The 20139-nt window shown below is 63.2% G+C and overlaps 1 protein-coding gene across 1 annotated transcript; it reads right to left on the reverse strand.

Moving 5' to 3' along the window:
• Positions 1-6069: 6069 nt before the first annotated feature.
• On the reverse strand, positions 6070-18382 carry FGF2 (fibroblast growth factor 2; the record flags this gene model as incomplete). Its single annotated transcript, XM_060179167.1, has 3 exons — positions 6070-8158; positions 11440-11543; positions 17986-18382. Coding segments are annotated over 3 exons (687 nt in total), but the record flags the coding sequence as incomplete, so codon positions are not given.
• Positions 18383-20139: the final 1757 nt, after the last annotated feature.

Consider the following 20139-nt stretch of genomic DNA (forward strand, 5'->3'; position numbering starts at 1 on the left):
TTCCGGGACGGGCGTGGCTCCGCCCCTTGTAACCGGAAGAGGAAGCATCGCCCCTTGAAACCGGAACCGGACGCCGGCAGGCCCGAATTTAGTGGGCGGGGCCGGGTGTGTGAGAGCCAGACGGTCGGACGCATCACGCCCGCGCCTTGAGGCTGAGTTCGGGCCGTCAGGGCGCGGGGTGTCCGCGGGAGGGTCCGGCATGACTGACTGACTGACTGACTGACTGACTGACGGGGTGTCCGCGGGAGGGTCCGGCATGACTGACTGACTGACTGACGGGGTGTCCGCGGGAGGGTCCGGCATGACTGACTGACGGGGTGTCTGCGGGGGAGGGTCTGGCCTGACTGACGGGGTGTCCGCGGGAGGGTCCGGCATGACTGACTGACTGACTGACTGACTGACTGACGGGGTGTCCGCGGGAGGGTCCGGCATGACTGACTGACTGACGGGGTGTCCGCGGGAGGGTCCGGCATGACTGACTGACTGATGGGGTGTCCGCGGGAGGGTCCGGCATGACTGACTGACTGACTGACGGGGTGTCCGCGGGAGGGTCCGGCATGACTGACTGACGGGGTGTCTGCGGGGGAGGGTCTGGCCTGACTGACAGGGTGTCCGCGGGAGGGCCCGGCCTGACTGACTGACTGATGGGGTGTCCGCGGGAGGGTCCGGCATGACTGACTGACTGACTGACGGGGTGTCCGCGGGAGGGTCCGGCATGACTGACTGATGGGGTGTCAGCGGGAGGGTCCGGCATGACTGACTGACTGACTGACGGGGTGTCCGCGGGAGGGTCCGGCATGACTGACTGACTGATGGGGTGTCTGCAGGGAGGGTCCGGCATGACTGACTGATGGGGTGTCCGCGGGAGGGTCCGGCATGACTGACTGACTGACTGACGGGGTGTCCGCGGGAGGGTCCGGCATGACTGACTGATGGGGTGTCAGCGGGAGGGTCCGGCATGACTGACTGACTGACTGACGGGGTGTCCGCGGGAGGGTCCGGCATGACTGACTGACTGACTGACTGACGGTCACGGTGTCCGCGGGAGGGCCCGGCATGACTGACTGATGGGGTGTCTGCGGGGAGGGTCTGGCATGACTGATGGAGCGTCCACGGGAGGATCGGCATGACTGACTGGCTGACGGAGTGTCCACGGGAGGGTCTGGCCTGACTGACGGGGTGTCAACAGGAGGTCCCTTCCTCTCAATTTCTGACTATCTCTACCCAATAAAGATAATTTTTAAAATGTTTTGTTTTGGGAGTCGGGCTGTAGCGCAGCGGGTTAAGCGCAGGTGGCGCAAAGCACAAGGACCAGCGTGAGGATCCCGGTTCAAACCCCGGCTCCCCACCTGCAGGGGAGTCGCTTCACAGGCGGTGAAGCAGGTCTGCAGGTGTCTGTCTTTCTCTCCTCCTCTCTGTCTTCCCCTCCTCTCTCCATTTCTCTCTGTCCTATCCAACAACGATGACAACAATAATAACTACAACAATAAAACAACAAAGGGCAACAAAAGGGAATAAATAAATAAATAAAATATTAAAAAAATATTTTGTTTTTTTAAGATGGAGAGAGACAGACAGACAGACACCTGTAGCCCTACTTCATGGGCAGGGAAGCCTCCCTCCCACAGATGGGGACTGGGGGCTTGGACCCGGGTCCTAGTGCCTGGCTACCCAACAGGAAGTTTAAGAGCTGCTTACTTGTGTGAGAGGCAGGTTCCAGAACATTGCCCAAGGCTGGCATCCGGTGCTGGGCATCGATTCTGACCTCTAGCCCCTGTGCCCTGTCACTGTGCTATCCAGAGACATGAACTCATCCTGCCAGACAGCTGCTCACACGGGATCATTGCCGTGTGGCCACAGAGACACCGAAGCCAGATTCATGCCCTAGTCCACCTCAGGGCTCTGCAGTGTCAGTTGTGCCCATGTCTCCGTGGGTGAGGCTGGGCCCAAGAGGGTGCAGGTTTAACCCACTCCCTACTGCTGTAGTAAAAGATGGTGGCGCTCACAGGACAAACCTGCCTGTGTCTCAGAAAACAAAGAACTCTGATTCAATGGGTGAATCAGAGTGTGACGGGAGGGAGGGGTCTGTGCAGGGCTGGCGGGCATGCCCTGCTCCCACTATAGCATGCATGAGGTTTTTCCCAGAAGAAGACATCTCTTGTTTTTGTCTTATTTATTCATTTATGTATTTATTTTTGTCCTGTGGGTAACAGGGATAGTCTTGTAGCTGGTGAGAGTTCTCTAAACACGGGTTCAGGCCCCAGGAGGTGATCAAAAAATCTCAGCCCTGAATCCCCAGCACTCTGCATGTCAGAGTGACGCGCCAGTTTTCTCCCTCTCTCACTAACAAATCTTTCACTGAAGCTCTGACGGAGCTGGGGCCAAAGGACCAGAAGGGTCAAAGACTTTGTGAGGACCAAAGGACAGACTGGTGGGCTGTACCCTGCTCCCTGTCCCTGAGATGCAGCTGAAAGGAATTAGTCCTGGGATCTTGTTTACACAAACTCCTGGCTGGGCTTCCAGCAGCCACACCCAGGGAAGGTCTGGAGGCTGGTCATCTGCTGGGAAAATGGCCTCTGGGCTGGAAAAGCAGTGAGGAGGAGGCTCAAGGAGGGTCGTTCCTGTCCCCTCATTCTAGAAATCCTAAAACCAAGTCGAGCTTATCTTCAGGACAAGCTGCTAAGGAGACAGTGAACTCATTAAATTGAACTCGTTAAATTGCTTCCTTGCACTTTGTTGGTGTCTGAGGAAAATACATAAATACGTGATGCTTATTAGCCTTCACTGAGGTCCCAAAGGCCCATCTCTTGGACTGGCAGGTCCACGCCAAGGAGGGGGCTGCGGACACACAAGCATGCCAGCTTCCCTTGGCAAACGTCAGGGAAAATGTGTCCTCACAGCCATTGTTCCCAAGACTGTGGAATGACTACAGTCTCAGATTTTTGTAAGCGACTTGGCTGCTTTGCCTTTGGGCACCAGGCACCCAGCCCAGCCAGAGAGGGAGGGTCAGCGAGTGGACCCTCTGAGCCAGCAGGCCAGACAACACTGGAGAAGAATATTTACTTTACAAGAGTGGAAAGTTCCTTTTTTAGGATTGGGGAAAGGGATCATGGAATTTTACACTTGAAGCACAGAGAGGTTTTGTGCTCCTGCAGGCGGGCAGAGCACATGGAAATCTCATCAGCTCCGCTCTGCTTCCCTGTCTGCAACAACTTCTTCATGAAACAATCACTGAGAAGAGGAACTGTCGACTGCCAGCAGAGCGACCAACCAGGAGATTTTAGGTTGAACACGTTTGATGACAAGTTTGATTTGGGTTCAGATTCTTAAGCCTGGAAGAATATCAGCCAGAAATTCTGTCTGGTTTATGGAGAAGACTCCAGTGGAGTCTGAAGGTGAGACCAGAAGGCCACGGAACAGCACTGGCAGTAAAGGCTTGGTGAGAAACAGCAAAGCAACTTGTGAAGTATATTAAAAGGATTCGGGTCTGTGGCCTGGGTTTTAACCCTGATTTTGCTGGCCTTGAACTGAGTCACTCAGGAAGTGAGCACCTTCCGTTTACTCATCACATCTGAAAAGGGGCACACGGGTTGCCAGCAGGGACCACAGGCGTGTGGGGCATGTGGCTGCTGAAAGAACACTAGCACGGCGGACAGGAAGAGAGCTCCCAGCACTGGGCCACGGGGCTCGCTGCATGAGGGCCCAGTGCAGGTCCTGTCAGGACATCTACCGGTTCGTTTTCTCCTCAAGAATCTGCTTAGGTTCAGCACAGCACCACCTTACAGGCACTAGGTCCATGTGACCTAGCAGCCCTGCTGGTGTAGGTGCTCTCACATCCCGAGCCCAGCTCAGGAGAGTTTCTCCGTGATCTTTGGCTGTCTTCTCGCTTCACCCTTGGGCTCAGGTTCTGGGGGAAGAGAGACTACAGGCCACCCCACACCACTTGCTACTCACCCATCTATGTGGGGTTTCATGGACAAGAACTGGGTTTGTGCAAGACACTCCAGCCTCCAGCTAGCACCTCCCCTTCCAGGACGTTCCCATTTCTGAATTTGCTCACAATCAATCACAATTATTTATAGTGAGGTCTGGGTAAAGATTTAAAGTTGAATGTAAAGAAACTGTAATGCCTGAGGCTTCAAAGTCCCAGGTTTAATCTCCAGCACCACCAGCTGATTAGTGCTCTGATAATAATAATAATTTGATGTAGAAAGATGCTATTTTCAGAAGCACCTGTTAGCCCCATCAGAACATTGCTCTGTTAGAAAAGCCCTAGTGTCCACCCCCCAAGCCCAGCCCCCCAGAGCCCTGCTCCATTCTGGCTTGTGGTGGTGCTAGGGATTGAACCTGGAACCTCAGAGCCTCAGGCAGGAGTCTTTCTGCAGAAGCACTGTACTGTCTCCCAACCCCTCCCAATACTCTTTCACACAAGACTCTGGTTTCCACAGACACACAACTGACAGAAACATTGAGAAGGGGAGCCAGGAGATGATCCCAAGACTCATCACTGCATTCACAAGATGGCCTGTGGTGACCGGCAGCAGGTCTGACCGTACAGATCATGGCCCCAACTACTGCCCCACCAAGTGCCTGGCCTCGAGGTCTGGGTGCCAGTGGCACTGGCACCAGGGAAGCAAGGCTTGTTGCTTCCTAAAGATTTCACCCTGGGGGTGGGAGAGAACAAAAGAGCCGACCTGCCCACCTCTGTGTTGCCAGCCATTTCTCTCACGCCTACCCTGTCCAAGACCCCTCCTCACAAAAGAAACAGTTCTCAAGAAAGCACATGCTTGAACTAACCCATTTTATTCACACAACACATGAAAGGCAGGTTCATTTTTACTTAAAATATCAGCACACGGAACAAGTCAAACCCCAAGCTTACTGTGTCTGATTATCCACACAGCACAGATCAGTGTGGACGTTAGAAGCAGCACTTTGGTGACTAAACAGACACTCGCTCCTGTAGCAGCATCTGTGGGAGTCCTCTGTTTGCTTGTCAACCATTAACTAGCAGCAACTTTAAATCACACAAGTTCAGTAGATGCTTCTTTCATACAGAATCTGTCACATCAGCCCAACAAAACCTGCCTCCTTCCCAAAAGGTGGGAAAGATTGCTAAGATCACCAAGGAAGAGGGCAGGAGGGAGCAGGAACATGCAAGCGTGTGCGTGTCGGAACAGTTCCTGGTGCCGCCTCGTGTCTGTGTCCGAGGGCCCTGCCAGCCCAGGACCTGACCAGCCTGCCTGCGGCAAACACATGGACGCTCCAGGAGGCCCGCATGAGTCTGGAGGAACCATCAGTGCAGCTCACACACTTCTGACTGAGTTGGAAAATGCTGCCTTCTCGCTCTGTGGCTGAGCACAGGCCACTTGTTGGAGAACAAGTGAGGGAACTTGACAGGACCACTTCAGGGCTGACACACCGGGAAGCCGGCGGTTTGTTCCGTCAGTGTAGACAGCCGGGACAAGCACACCGCCCTCTGCACAGGGCTCAGGGTGAGAATCCCGGGTGCAAAGCTAGCACCCCGGTCACTCTGGATGTGGCTCTGCTGGGACCAAATGGGAAGAATGCAAGTTCTTGACCCGAGCGTGGAGACCAACCTAAGTGAACTTGGAGGTAAGTCAGCCACAGCGTGTGGTGGTGTCAGCCTCCCTTCAGGGAAGTTCATCTGATATTTATCTCACTAAACCGAGAGAATGTCTAATGAAGCCCAGGCTGGAGGTGACCCTGGGACAGCGCCCGGCCCCTCAAGACAGGAAGAGGGAAAGGAGATGCAAGGGCTCCGAGTCTCTGACCTGACAGCAACTGGATGGAGAACCAGAAACCAGCCTTACCATCTATCTGATCAGCAGCCCAAGGGTCAAGCCCACCTGTCCTGACCACCCATGGACTGGGCCTGAAGGGCCACAGCCGTCTGCCCCGACTCTTAGCACCCACACCAGGCAGCTCCTTCAACTGCAGGGAGGTGCACCTGGAAGCTGGACCAAAGCACCCTCTGCACAGCTGGTCCAGCTCCTGGTGGGCAGGTGGCACTGACCAGGCATCTGGGCACTGACCAAGCAAGTGGGCTCTGACCAGGCAGGCAGACAGACACTGACCAGGCAGGCAGGCCCTAAGAAGGCAGATGGGCACTCACCAGGCAGGCGGGCCCTGACCAGCCAGTCACGGAGTCTGAAGTGTAGGAACTGTGCAAGGCTGAAAGTCACCGGGCAGGCTGTGACAGACGGGTCCTGGGGCCACGTCTGCTGGAGGGCTTGGGTCGCTGCAGCTGTGGAGGTCTCAGGGCAGAGCGTCTGGTGCAGGGAGTCTTCCCCTCAGGCCTGCACCCGGGGCAGGGGCGAGGGCCGCACAGGGGTACAGGTGCCCCTGCCCTGTGGCCTGAGCCTGGTGGCTCGCAGCACGTCCTTGTGTGGCCTTCTTCCTCAGAGCAGACGAAGCAGCCCCGAACAGCAGGGCACAGGAGGGTGGGCGCCTGCCCCGAGGATGCATCCCCAGTGCCCAGAGCAGCCTCAGAGATGAGGCTTGTGAGGTGAGAAGCAGAGCCCCCCTCGGTAAGGACACCTGGAGGTAGGGGGTGGGGAGCAGAAGCCCCCGGGGGGTGGGGGGCGAGGATGGATGGAGAGTGCGCGTGGGGCCGGGCCGGGTGGCCAGACTCTGGCTTGGGCGGCACCGGAGCCAGGCCTCTGCTTCGTCTGCGTGTCGCCACCCCAGACAGGTGTAGCGGCTCCAGGGAGGGCACCGGAGACAGGCCTGAGGTCCAGGCTGAGCTGGTCCGCCGGGGGCCCCTTGGGGGATGTGCCAGGTTCCTGGCCACATGGAGCTGGGCTCTGAGGAGAATGAACCGGGTGACGTGGCCCCCAAACGGCCTCATGTCAGCCACCATCCCGGCAGCTTCGGTGACAAATGTGTGGCAGCCTGACACTCTGAGTTGCGCCTGGAGTTGCTTTCTGCTGCCTGGAGACTAATAAGGCTCCTGGGCCTCTCTGTCTTGGTCATGGGGTCTCGAAGGTGGAGCCAGGGCTGCCGGAGGCTCACAGTGCCCACCATGTCTCTCTCCCTCTCCCTCTCCCACCCCCTCAGGACACAGACTCTCCGGAAAGCTGCAAAGTGCCCAGGTACCGGATGGGGTGCTGTCCTTGGGCCCCCAGCCCTTGTCTGGACAGGGAGGTGGCTGTGACTCACTGTCTCCCCGAGGGTAGCCCAGCGGCGCCGATGGACACCGGCCTCGCAGAGCCAGGGGCTGGCGAGTCTCCCTGCCGGCAGGGCGTGGCCCGTAAACACCGGGAGGGAGGAGCCCACCTGGGGGGCTGGGGGTGCTCAGAGAGCAGTGACACGCCCCCCAGAACCGTGCGTGTCACTGAACCGCAGACACGGGAGACCCAGCTCTGCTGCGTCACGAGCCCGGTGGGGCCTTGCCAGGCCTGGGGGTGGGCGCTGGGGACGGCCCCGGTCTTCGGAGTCACTTCTCAGGAAAGAAGGACTTGAGTTGGCCCCGTGCTCCCGCCAGCAGGCCACAGGGAGGTGTTGCCGTCAGGAGTGTGGGCTGTGCCCTGGCTGCCATCCCCTCACCACTCACCCCTCACCCCTGGAGGCAACCCCGGGCCGAGGCAGTGGGTGCTTCTGTCCGTCTGCTGGGGGTGGCGGCCTGAGCTCAGCTGCCGCCGGGGACGTGGGGCGGGGGGACATCTGGCACGGCCCACCACATGGACACACACCTGCGTGCGTGTGTGCGTGAGCGAGTGTGAGGAGACAGACGCACGCTCACAGGTCCCTCGCCGGGGACACTACATCACTGGGGCCGCACAGATGCGGCTGCCCGGCAGTGGGGAGGGCGGCAGCACCCCAGCTGCCCGCAGGGGCCGGAGACGGCCAGTAGAGCCACCGAGGGAGGCCGCACACACTCTGGGCCCCATGGTGCTGCGTGACAGAAGCCGTCGGTGTGCTGGGCCGCGTGATGGGCAGATGCCGGGCCTCAACTCTTGGCAGACATGGGGAGGAAGAGGATGGCCTTCTGGCCAGGGCCAGTGCGTGGCCCCAGCTTGTACTGGCCGGTGCGCTTGAGCGCCACGTACCAGCCTGAGTACTTGCGAGAGCGGTAGGTGTTGTAGTTGTTGGCCTCCAGCCGCTCCAGGAAGAAGCACTCATCCGTGACAAGCTTCTGCGAGACAGGAGCACCGGACTGAGACCCCGTGCCACGGAGTGCGCAGAGGGACGGGGCAGCAGGGACCGACCATGAAGGGACGGGGCACGCTGCAGGGCTGGGCCTCAGCCACCGAGAGTGCTCCAGGGGGAGGGCACCCACGGGGACAGGAAGGACACAGAGGGGACAGGAGAGAACAGAAGGAACAAGAAGGGCAAAAGTGGGACAGGAAGGAGACAGAAGGGACAGGAAGGGCACAGAGAGGACAGGAAGGGCAAGGTGAAGCCCAGTGTGGACAGGGACCAGCTTGGCCACCTGCTCCAGAGTCACAGAGATGCAGGAGTGAGTGTGTGGTGACGGCTCTGTCCCAGTGTGTCCCCACCTCTCAGGAAAGCAGGGCCCAGCCACTGGAGCCCGTCACCGGGCAGCACCCTAAACCAGCAAGGACAGTGGGAGACAGGCATGAAGGGGGCCTGGAGCTCCACGGTGACAGCACAGGCCAGCAAGTGCCTGCCAGGGCTCAGTTGGTACCGGCCCGCCAGTGACCCCAGGGGACAGTGTCGCCCAGGGAATAGCCAGCATTGGCTCGTCAGTGTCCATATGGGGGGGGAGGCCCCAGCACCCTGTCAGCTGAGGGGGAGAGGCCCCAGCACCCTGTCAGCTGAGGGGGAGAGGCCCCAGCACCCTGTCAGCTGAGGGGGGGAGATCCCAGCACCCTGTCAGCTGAGGGAGAGAGACCCCAGCACCCTGTCAGCTGAGGGGGAGAGACCCCAGCACCCTGTCAGCTGAGGGGGAGAGACCCCAGCACCCTGTCAGCTGAGGGGGAGAGAACCCAGCACCCTGTCAGCTGAGCGGGGAGAGACCCAGCACCCTGTCAGCTGAGCGGGGAGAGACTCAGCACCCTGTCAGCTGAGGGGGAGAGGCCCCAGCACCCTGTCAGCTGAGGGGGAGAGGCCCCAGCACCCTGTCAGCTGAGGGGGAGAGACCCCAGCACCCTGTCAGCTGAGGGGGAGAGACCCCAGCACCCTGTCAGCTGAGGGGGAGAGACCCCAGCACCCTGTCAGCTGAGGGGGAGAGACCCCAGCACCCTGTCAGCTGAGGGGGAGAGAACCCAGCACCCTGTCAGCTGAGCGGGGAGAGACCCAGCACCCTGTCAGCTGAGCGGGGAGAGACTCAGCACCCTGTCAGCTGAGGGGGGAGAGACCCCAGCACCCTGTCAGCTGAGGGGGGAGAGGCCCCAGCACCATGTCAGCTGAGGGGGAGAGGCCCCAGCACCCTGTCAGCTGAGGGGGGGAAGAGACCCCAGCACCCTGTCAGCTGAGGGGGGGAGATCCCAGCACCCTGTCAGCTGAGGGGGAGAGGCCCCAGCACCCTGTCAGCTGAGCGGGGAGAGACCCAGCACCCTGTCAGCTGAGGGGGGGAGATCCCAGCACCCTGTCAGCTGAGGGGGAGAGGCCCCAGCACCCTGTCAGCTGAGGGGTGGAGATCCCAGCACCCTGTCAGCTGAGGAGGGAGAGACCCCAGCACCCTGTCAGCTGAGGGGGAGAGACCCCAGCACCCTGTCAGCTGAGGGGGAGAGAACCTAGCACCCTGTCAGCTGAGGGGGAGAGAACCCAGCACCCTGTCAGCTGAGGGGGGAGAGGCCCCAGCACCCTGTCAGCTGAGGGGGGAGAGGCCCCAGCACCCTGTCAGTTGAAGGGGGAGAGGCCCCAGCACCCTGTCAGCTGAGGGGGGAGAGGCCCCAGCACCCTGTCAGCTGAGGGGGGAGATCCCAGCACCCTGTTAGCTGAGGGGGAGAGATTCCAGCACCCTGTCAGCTGAGGGGGGAGAGGCCCCAACACCCTGTCAGCTGAGGGGGGAGATCCCAGCACCCTGTCAGCTGAGGGGGAGAGACCCCAGCACCCTGTCAGCTGAGGGGGAGAGAACCCAGCACCCTGTCAGCTGAGGGGGGGGAGATCCCAGCAGCCTGTCAGCTGAGGGGGAGAGAACCCAGCACCCTGTCAGCTGAGGGGGAGAGACCCCAGCACCCTGTCAGCTGAGGGGGAGAGACCCCAGCACCCTGTCAGCTGAGGGGGGGAGATCCCAGCACCCTGTCAGCTGAGGGGGAGAGATCCCAGCACCATGTCAGCTGAGGGGGGAGAGAACCCAGCACCCTGTCAGCTGAGGGGGAAAGGCCCCAGCACCCTGTCAGCTGAGGGGGAGAGGCCCCAGCACCCTGTCAGCTGAGCGGGGAGAGACCCAGCATCCTGTCAGCTGAGGGGGGGAGATCCCAGCACCCTGTCAGCTGAGGTGGAGAGGCCCCAGCACCCTGTCAGCTGAGGGGGAGAGATCCCAGCACCCTGTTAGCTGAGGGGGGAGAGACCCAGCACCCTGTCAGCTGAGGGGGGGAGATCCCAGCACCCTGTCAGCTGGGTGGGGGTGAGGAAGCTACTCAGCAAAGCTCCCTGCCCTCAGCCCCTCTGGGCTCCCCCCTCGGGCAGCCCCCGTCCTCCCTCTGCCCTGGAGCAGCCCCTCCCTCCTCGCCCCTGCCCAGGCCGCACAGCCAGTCTGCAGACGGGTGGGCATCCCTCACCCCCGGCTTTTCTGGTACAGAACTGTGATTTAGCAGTTTTGGCAAACAAGGGAGCTTGCGTGACATGAAGCCAAGAATGCTCTGCTTGCACCACTTCTGAGAATGGAAAACAGACGAGGCGTGTGGGGGGGCTGCCTTCCCTCGAGCAGAAGCACAGGAGCACCACTGGGGAGGACGGTCCCGGGAAGCTCGGCCCTCGGCTACCTCCTTTGGCCGCCTCTGCCCCGGCGTGGCCTTGCTGCCGGACAGTTTAATAACGGCCGTCAGTCTGGGGGAGCGGAGCCTCAGAGACCCCTGGGGAAGCTTGTACTGCAATGTCTCTCTCTGTCTCTCTGACCCGAGATGTGAGATCCTGCGAGTGAGAGATCCAGGTACACACACACACAAACAAGACAGCCACTTCCCCTGCGTCTGAGCTCAGAAAGCGACTTTCACGGGGACAGGGGCTCCCTCCCTCCATGCAGAGACGAGGTGCTCCCCGGAGTGGACGCTGCTCCCCCACAGAGCTCAGCCAGTCTGACGGCATGTCCAGGGCATGTGCCTGGAGGGACAGCAGCAGTGAGGACACAGAGGGCCCAGCGTTGGCTGGGGAGGGGCCGTCTGCCTCTTGCCTGTGGTGCGTCAACCGCCCTCCTGGAAGCCTCTGGGCAGGCTCAGCACGGCCGGCCCGGCCCACCCACCCCCAGCCCCACGCAGACTCTGCCATCCAGGCAGAGGGTCCACTCACCGAGGCCAGCAGCCGGCCATCCTCCTTCATGGCCAGGTAGCGGTCAGCGCACAGACCCTTGATGGACACGACACCCCTCTCCTCAGCCTGCAGCTGCAGCTTCACTACAAAGAACGGCTGTCAGCCTGGCCGGGGAGACCCTTGAAAACAGACCCTGAGCGGACTGCCCTAGACAGTGGGACCTGGGGGGACAGCCCTGGACAGCGGGACCTGGGGGGACAGCCCTGGACAGCGGGACCTGGGGGGACAGCTCTGGACAGCAGGACCTGAGGGGACAGCTCTGGACAGCAGGACCTGGGGGGACAGCCCTGGACAGCAGGACCTGGGGGGACAGCCCTGGACAGTGGGACGTGGGGGACAGCAGGTCCTGGGGGACAGCCCTGGACATCAGATGCTGAGGGGACAGCCCTGGACAGCAGGACCTGGGGGGACAGCTCTGGACAGCAGGACCTGAGGGGACAGCCCTGGACAGCAGATCTTGGGGGGTCAGCCCTGGACAGTGGGACCTGAGGGGACAGCCCTGGACAGCAGATCCTGAGGAGACAGCCCTGAACAGCAGGACCTGGGGGGACAGCCCTGGACAGCAGAGGCTGAGGGGGGTCAGCAGATACTGGCGGGTCAGCCTTGGACAGCAGATACTGGGGGGTCAGCCCTGGACAGCAGGACCTGAGGGGACAGCAGATCCTGGGGGGACAGCTCTGGACAGGGGACAGGGGGACCTGAGGGGACAGCCCTGGACAGGGGGACCTGAGGGGACAGCCCTGGACAGCAGATCCTGAGGGGACAGCCCTGGACAGCAGGACCTGAGGGGACAGCCCTGGACAGCAGATCCTGAGGGGACAGCTCTGGACAGTCGTGTCCCAGGACATGGGATGCCCCCCACCTGGGGAAGAATCTTGGGGAGAGAACAGGAGCACAGCTTCCAGGAGTCACTTCTTGGCAGCAGGGCCCCCCATTCCATGGGGTCCCTCTCCCTGCCACTCCCCTTCCAGAAACCCCTTCCTCCAGCCCCCCTCTCCTGGGTCCCATCTCCTCCATAGGCCCCCTCCCCAGAGCATCATTTACACACACACACACACACACACACACACACACACACACACACACACACACTCACTGCTTCTCGGTTGACAAATCAGGTTCCTCAGAAAGCCGCACCACCTGGGCAGCTGGTGGGGGCGGGGGGCCATGGAAGCTTGGGGGGCACCGAGTCGCCTTGTAAGCAGGCTGCAGACCTTGGGGCTGCTTTTCCACTTGGGAACAGGGCAGGAGCAGACCATGGGGCTCTGCCCTCACCAAGGCCGCTGGCTCCAGGGGGCCCTCACCCCCCAGCCGGGAGGGGAGGCCTCGGCACCGGCTAGACGGGGAGGAGAGAGGCTGAGGGGCCCTGCCCGGGAGCGCGGGAGGTGGGGGGCACCGTTGGGGCCTCCAGTGCTGGGGACAGTGCTTTCACAGGACACTGTGCCCAGAGTGACCCCCAGCTGCCCCCCCGGCCAGGCCTGCCCCGGCCCCTCTGAGCAGAAGCCCCCAATGCAATGCCCAGCACAGCTGGTCCCCCCAGGCCAGGTCCCCCACTCTTAGGCTCCTGGATGGTGCTGGCCTCCACACAAGGCTGACAGCCCCCAGTGAAGGTGACAGACCCCAGCGAGTGACCGGAGGGCCTAGGTGCTGAGGGGCAGTTAGCTCATAGATGGCCATGTCCCGCCCCCAGCCTGCTTGCAGTGCCCCACCAGGCATCCCTAAGCCTTCCAGAAGTTGTGACACGGCCGGCCGCAGGTGGCAGGCGGCACCTGTCTGGAGGCTGGGGGCTGGGAGCGGGGACTGTCACAAGTCTCACAGCGGGCCCTGGGGCAGCCGTGAGCTGTCTCACCCCGTCCTGGGCACGCGACCAGAGCCAGGCATTTGGGGCAGGGCCGTGGCTCCTCTGCCCTGGACCCACAGGAGCACGTGGCTCCCAACATCGGTCCCCAGGTGGCGTGGAGGCTGCCGGCCGGCTGAGGGCCCAGAACCCCAGACTGGCATGTCACAGCCCCACACCCACAGCAGAGCCCACTGTGCCAGTGGTGCCGCCCTGCTCCCTCCTGCAGCATCCCCTGTGGGCCCTGGGACACTGTCTGCCAGCATCCTGCCGCCAGGGTCACGGCCTTCTGGGTGTGCAGCAAGCGTGTCAAACAGCCAAAACCAGGCTCAAGCAGCACACCTCCCTCCCCCGCACTTCCGCTCAAGTGCCTGGCCAGGGAGACACGCAGGAGGCCAGCCGGTCTGATGGTTCACCCGAGGTGACATTTGCCCTGGAGTCTCTTCAACAGCTCCTCGGGCAGAGGGAAAGGGACAGGAGGATGCCCAGCAGGGAAAGCACAGGACTGGGCACCCCAGAACCAGCGCCTGGACGGCAGGACCCTCAGCTCCCATCCAGTCCACGCTGTGTGACCAAGAGGGACACGTAACACACAGATAGGTGCGCGCACACATGCACACATGCACACGCACACACCTGGCGCTCTGGACCCCTCACCCCCGTACCCCGGGCAGTGCTGCTGACCATTTCCAGCTTTGTGCTGACCACTCAGCCTGACTGATTCCTATTTGCAAAGTGATTTCGCTCAGGAAGGAGGGCAGGCAGGTCCCCTGGCCGGTGAGACTGTACCATCCCATCCCCAGACACAGCACAGGTGGGAGGGATGGACCCGCGCCTCCAGGGCTGCTCACTGTGGTACAAGAGGTGGGGGCTGAGTGACCGGGGATTGAGGGGGACACGGCCTGCACTGTGGGGTCACGGTGGCTGCAGGACAGGGTGGACTCACAGGACACACACAGTGCACACAGGCCTACACATTCACACGCACATATGCACACACACGCCCATGTTCACACAGGCAAACACGGGTTCCACGCAAACCCCCACAGGGCAGAAGCTCTCAGGGCTCAGTGGAACATTCCAGGTTATGTGAGACAGAAAGCAGAAGATGCACCTCCCCGCACCGTCAACCACGGGCAGGGGACTCAGCAACCCTCACAAGTCAGCACCATGAGCCCACTGGCTGGGGCCTAGGGAACCATGGCACTCAGCACATCCACACAAACCTGACCATGGCAGCAACTAAGGCCCAGGACACAAGGCTCAGGGTCCCAGAGAGGGAGGCTCAGGGTCCCAGAGAAGGAGGCTCAGGGTCTCAGAGAAGGAGGCTCAGGGTCTCAGAGAAGGAGGCTCAGGGTCTCAGAGAAGGAGGCTCAGGGTCCCAGAGAAGGAGGCTCAGGGTCTCAGAGAAGGAGGCTCAGGGTCTCAGAGAAGGAGGCTCAGGGTCCCAGAGAAGGAGGCTCAGGGTCCCAGAGAAGGTGACTCAGGGTCTCAGAGAAGGAGGCTCAGGGTCCCAGAAAGGGAGGCTCAGGGTCCCAGAGAGGGAGGCTCAGGGTCTCAGAGAAGGAGGCTCAGGGTCCCAGAGAGGGAGGCTCAGGGTCCCAGAGAAGGAGGCTCAGGGTCTCAGAGAAGGAGGCTCAGGGTCTCAGAAAAGGAGGCTCAGGGTCCCAGAGAAGGAGGCTCAGGGTCTCAGAAAAGGAGGCTCAGGGTCTCAAAGAAGGAGGCTCAGGGTCTCAGAGAAGGAGGCTCAGGGTCTCAGAAAAGGAGGCTCAGGGTCTCAGAAAAGGAGGCTCAGGGTCTCAAAGAAGGAGGCTCAGGGTCTCAGAAAAGGAGGCTCAGGGTCTCAAAGAAGGAGGCTCAGGGTCCCAGAGAAGGAGGCTCAGGGTCTCAAAGAAGGAGGCTCAGGGTCTCAGAGAAGGAGGCTCAGGGTCCCAGAGAAGGTGGCTCAGGGTCTCAGAGAAGGAGGCTCAGGGTCCCAGAGAAGGTGACTCAGGGTCTCAGAGAAGGAGGCTCAGGGTCCCAGAGAAGGTGGCTCAGGGTCTCAGAGAAGGAGGCTCAGGGTCCCAGAGAAGGTGACTCAGGGTCTCAGAGAAGGAGGCTCAGGGTCCCAGAGAAGGTGACTCAGGGTCTCAGAGAAGGAGGCTCAGGGTCCCAGAGAAGGAGGCTCAGGGTCCCAGAGAAGGAGGCTCAGGGTCCCAGAGAATGTGGCTCAGGGTCCCAGAGAAGGAGGCTCAGGGTCTCAGAGAATGTGGCTCAGTGTCCCAGAGAAGGTGGCTCAGCCTTCCCGTCACTGTCTGCACATATACTCAGAATCAGCGTCCATCTGGACCCCTAGCGGGCAGTCTACCTGGGTGTCCAGGATGTGCTGGCCACCAGGGTAGTGTGGGAGGCACGTCTGGGTGCACCACCAGTCTCCGGGTGCCCTAAGGGGCAGGCACTGAGATGAAGACCGGGGGTTCAGGATGGGGCTGGGGAGAAATGGCTGGGGGCAGGGAGGGTTGTCTGGGTCTCCACGAGGGGTTTCTGGGTGGGGGTCTGTGCTAGTGGGTTAGTGCATGTCTCTGGGGGTGGGGCTGGCCGCTCCAGGTGGTGGTCCTGGAGGGACTCCTGGGCAAATTTCAGGGGTTTGGAGGCTCCCTGTAGGGTTGGGGACTCCATGGAGCTCCTGCGGACTGGGGTTGGGGGCTCTGAGCCTGCCTCTGTGCCCAGGAGGACCTGAGTCTGGGGGCAGGGGTTGCTGGGCAAGGGTCTCCATGGGGCTGTGTAGCTGTGTGTGGGGCAGTCTCGGGGGTCCTGGTGGTGGGGGCTTCCTGGAAGAATTGAGCTCAGGCTGTCACAGCTAGAGGGGACCCCAGCAGGGCGAGGGCGCTGTCCACAGGGTCTGGGTGTCCCAGCAAGGTGGGACTCTTTGGGGGTCTATCCCGCTAGACTGTCCATGGGCCTATCTGGGGGAGGCCTGGGGGTCGCTCCTGGGGGTCTGGGTGTGTGGAGGGCAATCCTGGGGTTTCTCAGGGGTCTCTCCTGGAGCTGTCTCTGCGGGGGCCCTTTGCGGCCTATCTGTTATGTCTGGGGGACGCCTTTCCGGGGTGGTCTCTTCTGGGGTCTCTCCAAGGGAGTTGTCTCCCCAGACGGCAATCCTGGGATCTCTCTGAGGCGTCTCTCTGGCAGTCTCTGGGGTGGGCTTGTCCAGGGTTCCTGGGGGTCCCTAAGGAGTCTCTCCCACAGTCTCTCCCCTCCCACCATGGCTCACCCAGGGGCCTCTAGGGGGGTCTCCATGGGGGCCTGGGGGGTTCTCTCGGCCTCGGTTCACCACGGGGTCTCCCGGGGAGGTCTCTGGGGGGTTCCTCGACTGAGCCCACCTGGGGGTTCTCCTGGGGCTCTCTAGGGGGTGCCTCTCACGGAGGAGGTGTTGGGTCCCTCGGGGTGGGGGTCCCCGGGGGGTCTCAGGGTGAGGGTCCTTGGGGGTGTCACTCTGGGGGTCTCGGGGTGGGGTCCCCGGGGGTGTCTCTCCGGGGGCCTCAGGGTGGGGGTCCCTGGGGGGTCTCGGGGTGAGGGTCCCCGGGTGTGTCACTCTGGGGGTCTCGGGGTGGGGGTCCCTGGGGGTGTCTCTCTGGGGGTCTCGGGGTGAAAGTCCCCGGGGGTGTCACTCTGGGGGTCTCGGGGTGGGGCTCCCTGAGGGTGTCTCTCTGGGGGTCTCGGGGTGAGGGTTCCCGGGGGTGTCACTCTGGGGGTCTCGGGGTGAGGGTCCCCGGGTGTGTCACTCTGGGGGTCTCGGGGTGGGGGTCCCTGGGGGTGTCTCTCTGGGGGTCCCCGGGGGTGTCTCTCTGGGGGTCTCGGGTTGGGGGTCCCCAGGGGTGTCTCTCTGGGGGTCTCGGGTTGGGGGTCCCCGGGGGTGTCTCTCTGGGGGTCTCGGGGTGAAAGTCCCCGGGGGTGTCACTCTGGGGGTCTCGGGGTGGGGGTCCCTGGGGGTGTCTCTCTGGGGGTCTCGGGGTGAAAGTCCCCGGGGGTGTCACTCTGGGGGTCTCGGGGTGGGGCTCCCTGAGGGTGTCTCTCTGGGGGTCTCGGGGTGAGGGTTCCCGGGGGTGTCACTCTGGGGGTCTCGGGGTGGGGGTCCCCGGGGGTGTCTCTCTGGGGGTCTCGGGGTGAGGGTCCCTGGGGGTGTCTCTCTGGGGGTCTCGGGGTGAGGGTCCCTGGGGGTGTCTCTCTGGGGGTCTGGGGTGAGGGTCCCCGGGGTGTCTCTCTGGGGGTCCCCGGGGTGGGGGTCCCTGGGGTGGGGGTCCCCGGGGTGTCTCTCTGGCGGTCTCGGGGTGTCTGGCGTCTCGGGGTGAGGGTCCCCGGGGTGTGTCTCTGGGGGTCCCCGGGGCGGGGGTCCCCGGGGTGGGGGTCCCCGGGGTGAGGGTCCCCGGGGTGTGTCTCTGGGGGTCCCCGGGGTGGGGGTCCCCGGGGTGGGGGTCCCCGGGGTGTGTCTCTGGGGGTCCCCGGGGTGGGGGTCCCCGGGGTGTCTCTCTGGCGGTCTCGGGGTGTCTGGCGTCTCGGGGTGGGGGTCCCCGGGGTGTGTCTCTGGGGGTCCCCGGGGCGGGGGTCCCCGGGGTGGGGGTCCCCGGGGTGGGGGGTCCCCGGGGTGTGTCTCTGGGGGTCCCCGGGGTGGGGGTTCCCGGGTGTCTCTCTGGCGTCTCGGCTCGGCTCACCGCGGGGGTCGCTCCTGTCGCGGGCGCCGTCCACGCGGCCGTCGGGGTGGATGCGCAGGAAGAAGCCGCCGTTCTTGCAGTAGAGCCGCTTGGGGTCCCTGAAGTGTCCCGGCGGGAAGGCGGCGCCCGGCTCGGGCCGCGGCAGCGTGGGGACCCCGCGGGGGGACGCCGAGGAGCCCCCGCCCCCGCCGCCCCCGCGCGCCCCCCGCCCGCCTCGCCCGCGCCCCCGGCCCCCCAGCCTGCCGACTAGCGTGCGACTCGGCCCCGGCTCCGGGGTCGGGGTCCGGGTCGGGGTCGGGGTCGGGGTCCGGGTCCGGGTCCGGGTCGGAACCGCTTTGCAGCTCCGCGGGCGCCCTCGGGGCGGCTCCGCGCAGGGGGCGGGGGGCGTGGCACGAGGGCGGGGCCTGTCGGGATGGGGCGGGGCCTGGAGGCGGTGCTGGGGAGTCTGCGGGGTGGGCGGGGCCTGAATGGATGGGGCGGGGCCTGGGGGTGGGGTCCCGTGGGTGGGCGTGGCCTGGGGCGGCAGGACTGGGGCGGAGCCTGAAGAGATGGGCGGGGACTGACGGGATTGGCCGAGCCTGGGGCAGGGCTTGACAGGGGGGGCGGGGCCTAGGGAACTGGTGGGATGGGAGGGGCGGTGTGGGCGGAGTCTGTCGGGGTGGGGCGGGCCTGGAGGGATGGGGCGGGGGCGGGCAGAGCAGGGGGCGGGGTGGGGCCTGCTGGGGGCGCGGGCGGGGGCAGGGGAGGCGGGGAGGGGGCAGGGGAGGCGGGGAGGGGGCAGGGGAGGCGGGCAGGGGGGGAGGGGGCAGGGAGGAGGGCAGAGGGGAGGGGGCAGGGAGGAGGGCAGAGGGGAGGGGGCAGGGAGGAGGGGAGAGGTGGGGGCAGCTGAGGGCTGGGGCTTCAGGCCGGGCCCACTGGCCAGGCAGCCGCGGTGCCAGGTCTCGCCGCAGTCGCAGGGTCACCCATCTGCCGGGTGTGCGGAGCTGCTCTCCCTGGGCCTGGACCGGGCTGTGCGTGGCCTGGAGGAGTGGGCCCTGGGCGGGGTGGGGGCCTGGATGAGGTTAGGGAGGCCCGGAGGCAGGGAGTGGGGGCTCTGGCTGGGGTGTGGGCGCCGGGAAGTGGGTGGGCCGGCTTGTCCTGAGCCCCCTCCTCCACGCCTCCGTGACGCTCCATCTTTCCCTGGAAATGCTTCTCTTCCCAGAAACGTCTGAGCAGAGGCCCAGCCCTGGCGTAGAAAGTCTTAGACTCTGCAGTGTCTGGGCCCTTTCACCACAGCGGGGGCTGCAGCCGGCTGGGCTGTCGCACACCCTCCCCGAGCTCCTCAGCCAGGGACCCCGGCTGTCGCACACCCTCCCCGAGCTCCTCAGCCGGGGACCGGGGCCTGACCCCGCGAGCCCCCGTCACTGGACGAGGAGTGGCTGCAGAGAGCTGAGTCTCGCTCGCTCGCTCGCTCCCTCACTTTTTTCTTGAGTTTGATTTTATTTGCTAGGGCAGAGAGATGTTGAGAGGGAAGATAAAGAGGAAGAGAGACAGACACTTGCAGAGCGGCTCCAACACTCATGAATCATGAAGCCTTCTCCCTGTGGGGCTGGGCAGGGCGGGACCGGGGCTTGAACCTAGTCCTTGTCACTGTATAATGTGTACACTCAAGCAAGCTTGCCACCACCCACCCACTCCCCTCTCTTTCTTATTTAATTTGTTTTATTTTACTATAGGAACAGAGACAGAGACACCAGAGCCCTGATGAGCTCTGACGGACGGTGGTGCTGGGGCTTGAACCTCAGACCTCTGAGCCTCAGACAGGAGAGTCTTTTGCAGAACCATCACGCTGTCTCCTGGGCCAGAAAAGCTGGAACTCTTGACTGGACTGAGGACTTCAGCCTTCTTCCCCCAGGCCTCCCATGCTGTCCATTCATGTCTGCAGCAGCTGTGGCCTGGAAACTGGCATTCTGACCAGCGCCCCTCAGTCCTGCAGGGCCGCCGCCCCGGGCTCTGGCACAGGTGGAGCAGTGAGATAAGCAGTGGAGCGCCAAGCGTGAGGTCCTGAGCTGGCTCCCGAGCACTGCTATGCCAGAGTGGCTCTCTGCCCGTGACACTGAGCAGCACGGCCTGGCGGCCCCTCACAGCGCTGCAGGAGTGAGCACAGCAGGCAGG

This window comes from Erinaceus europaeus, chromosome 19, assembly GCF_950295315.1.
Source record: "Erinaceus europaeus chromosome 19, mEriEur2.1, whole genome shotgun sequence".
In the NCBI taxonomy this organism is placed as follows: Eukaryota; Metazoa; Chordata; class Mammalia; order Eulipotyphla; family Erinaceidae; genus Erinaceus; species Erinaceus europaeus.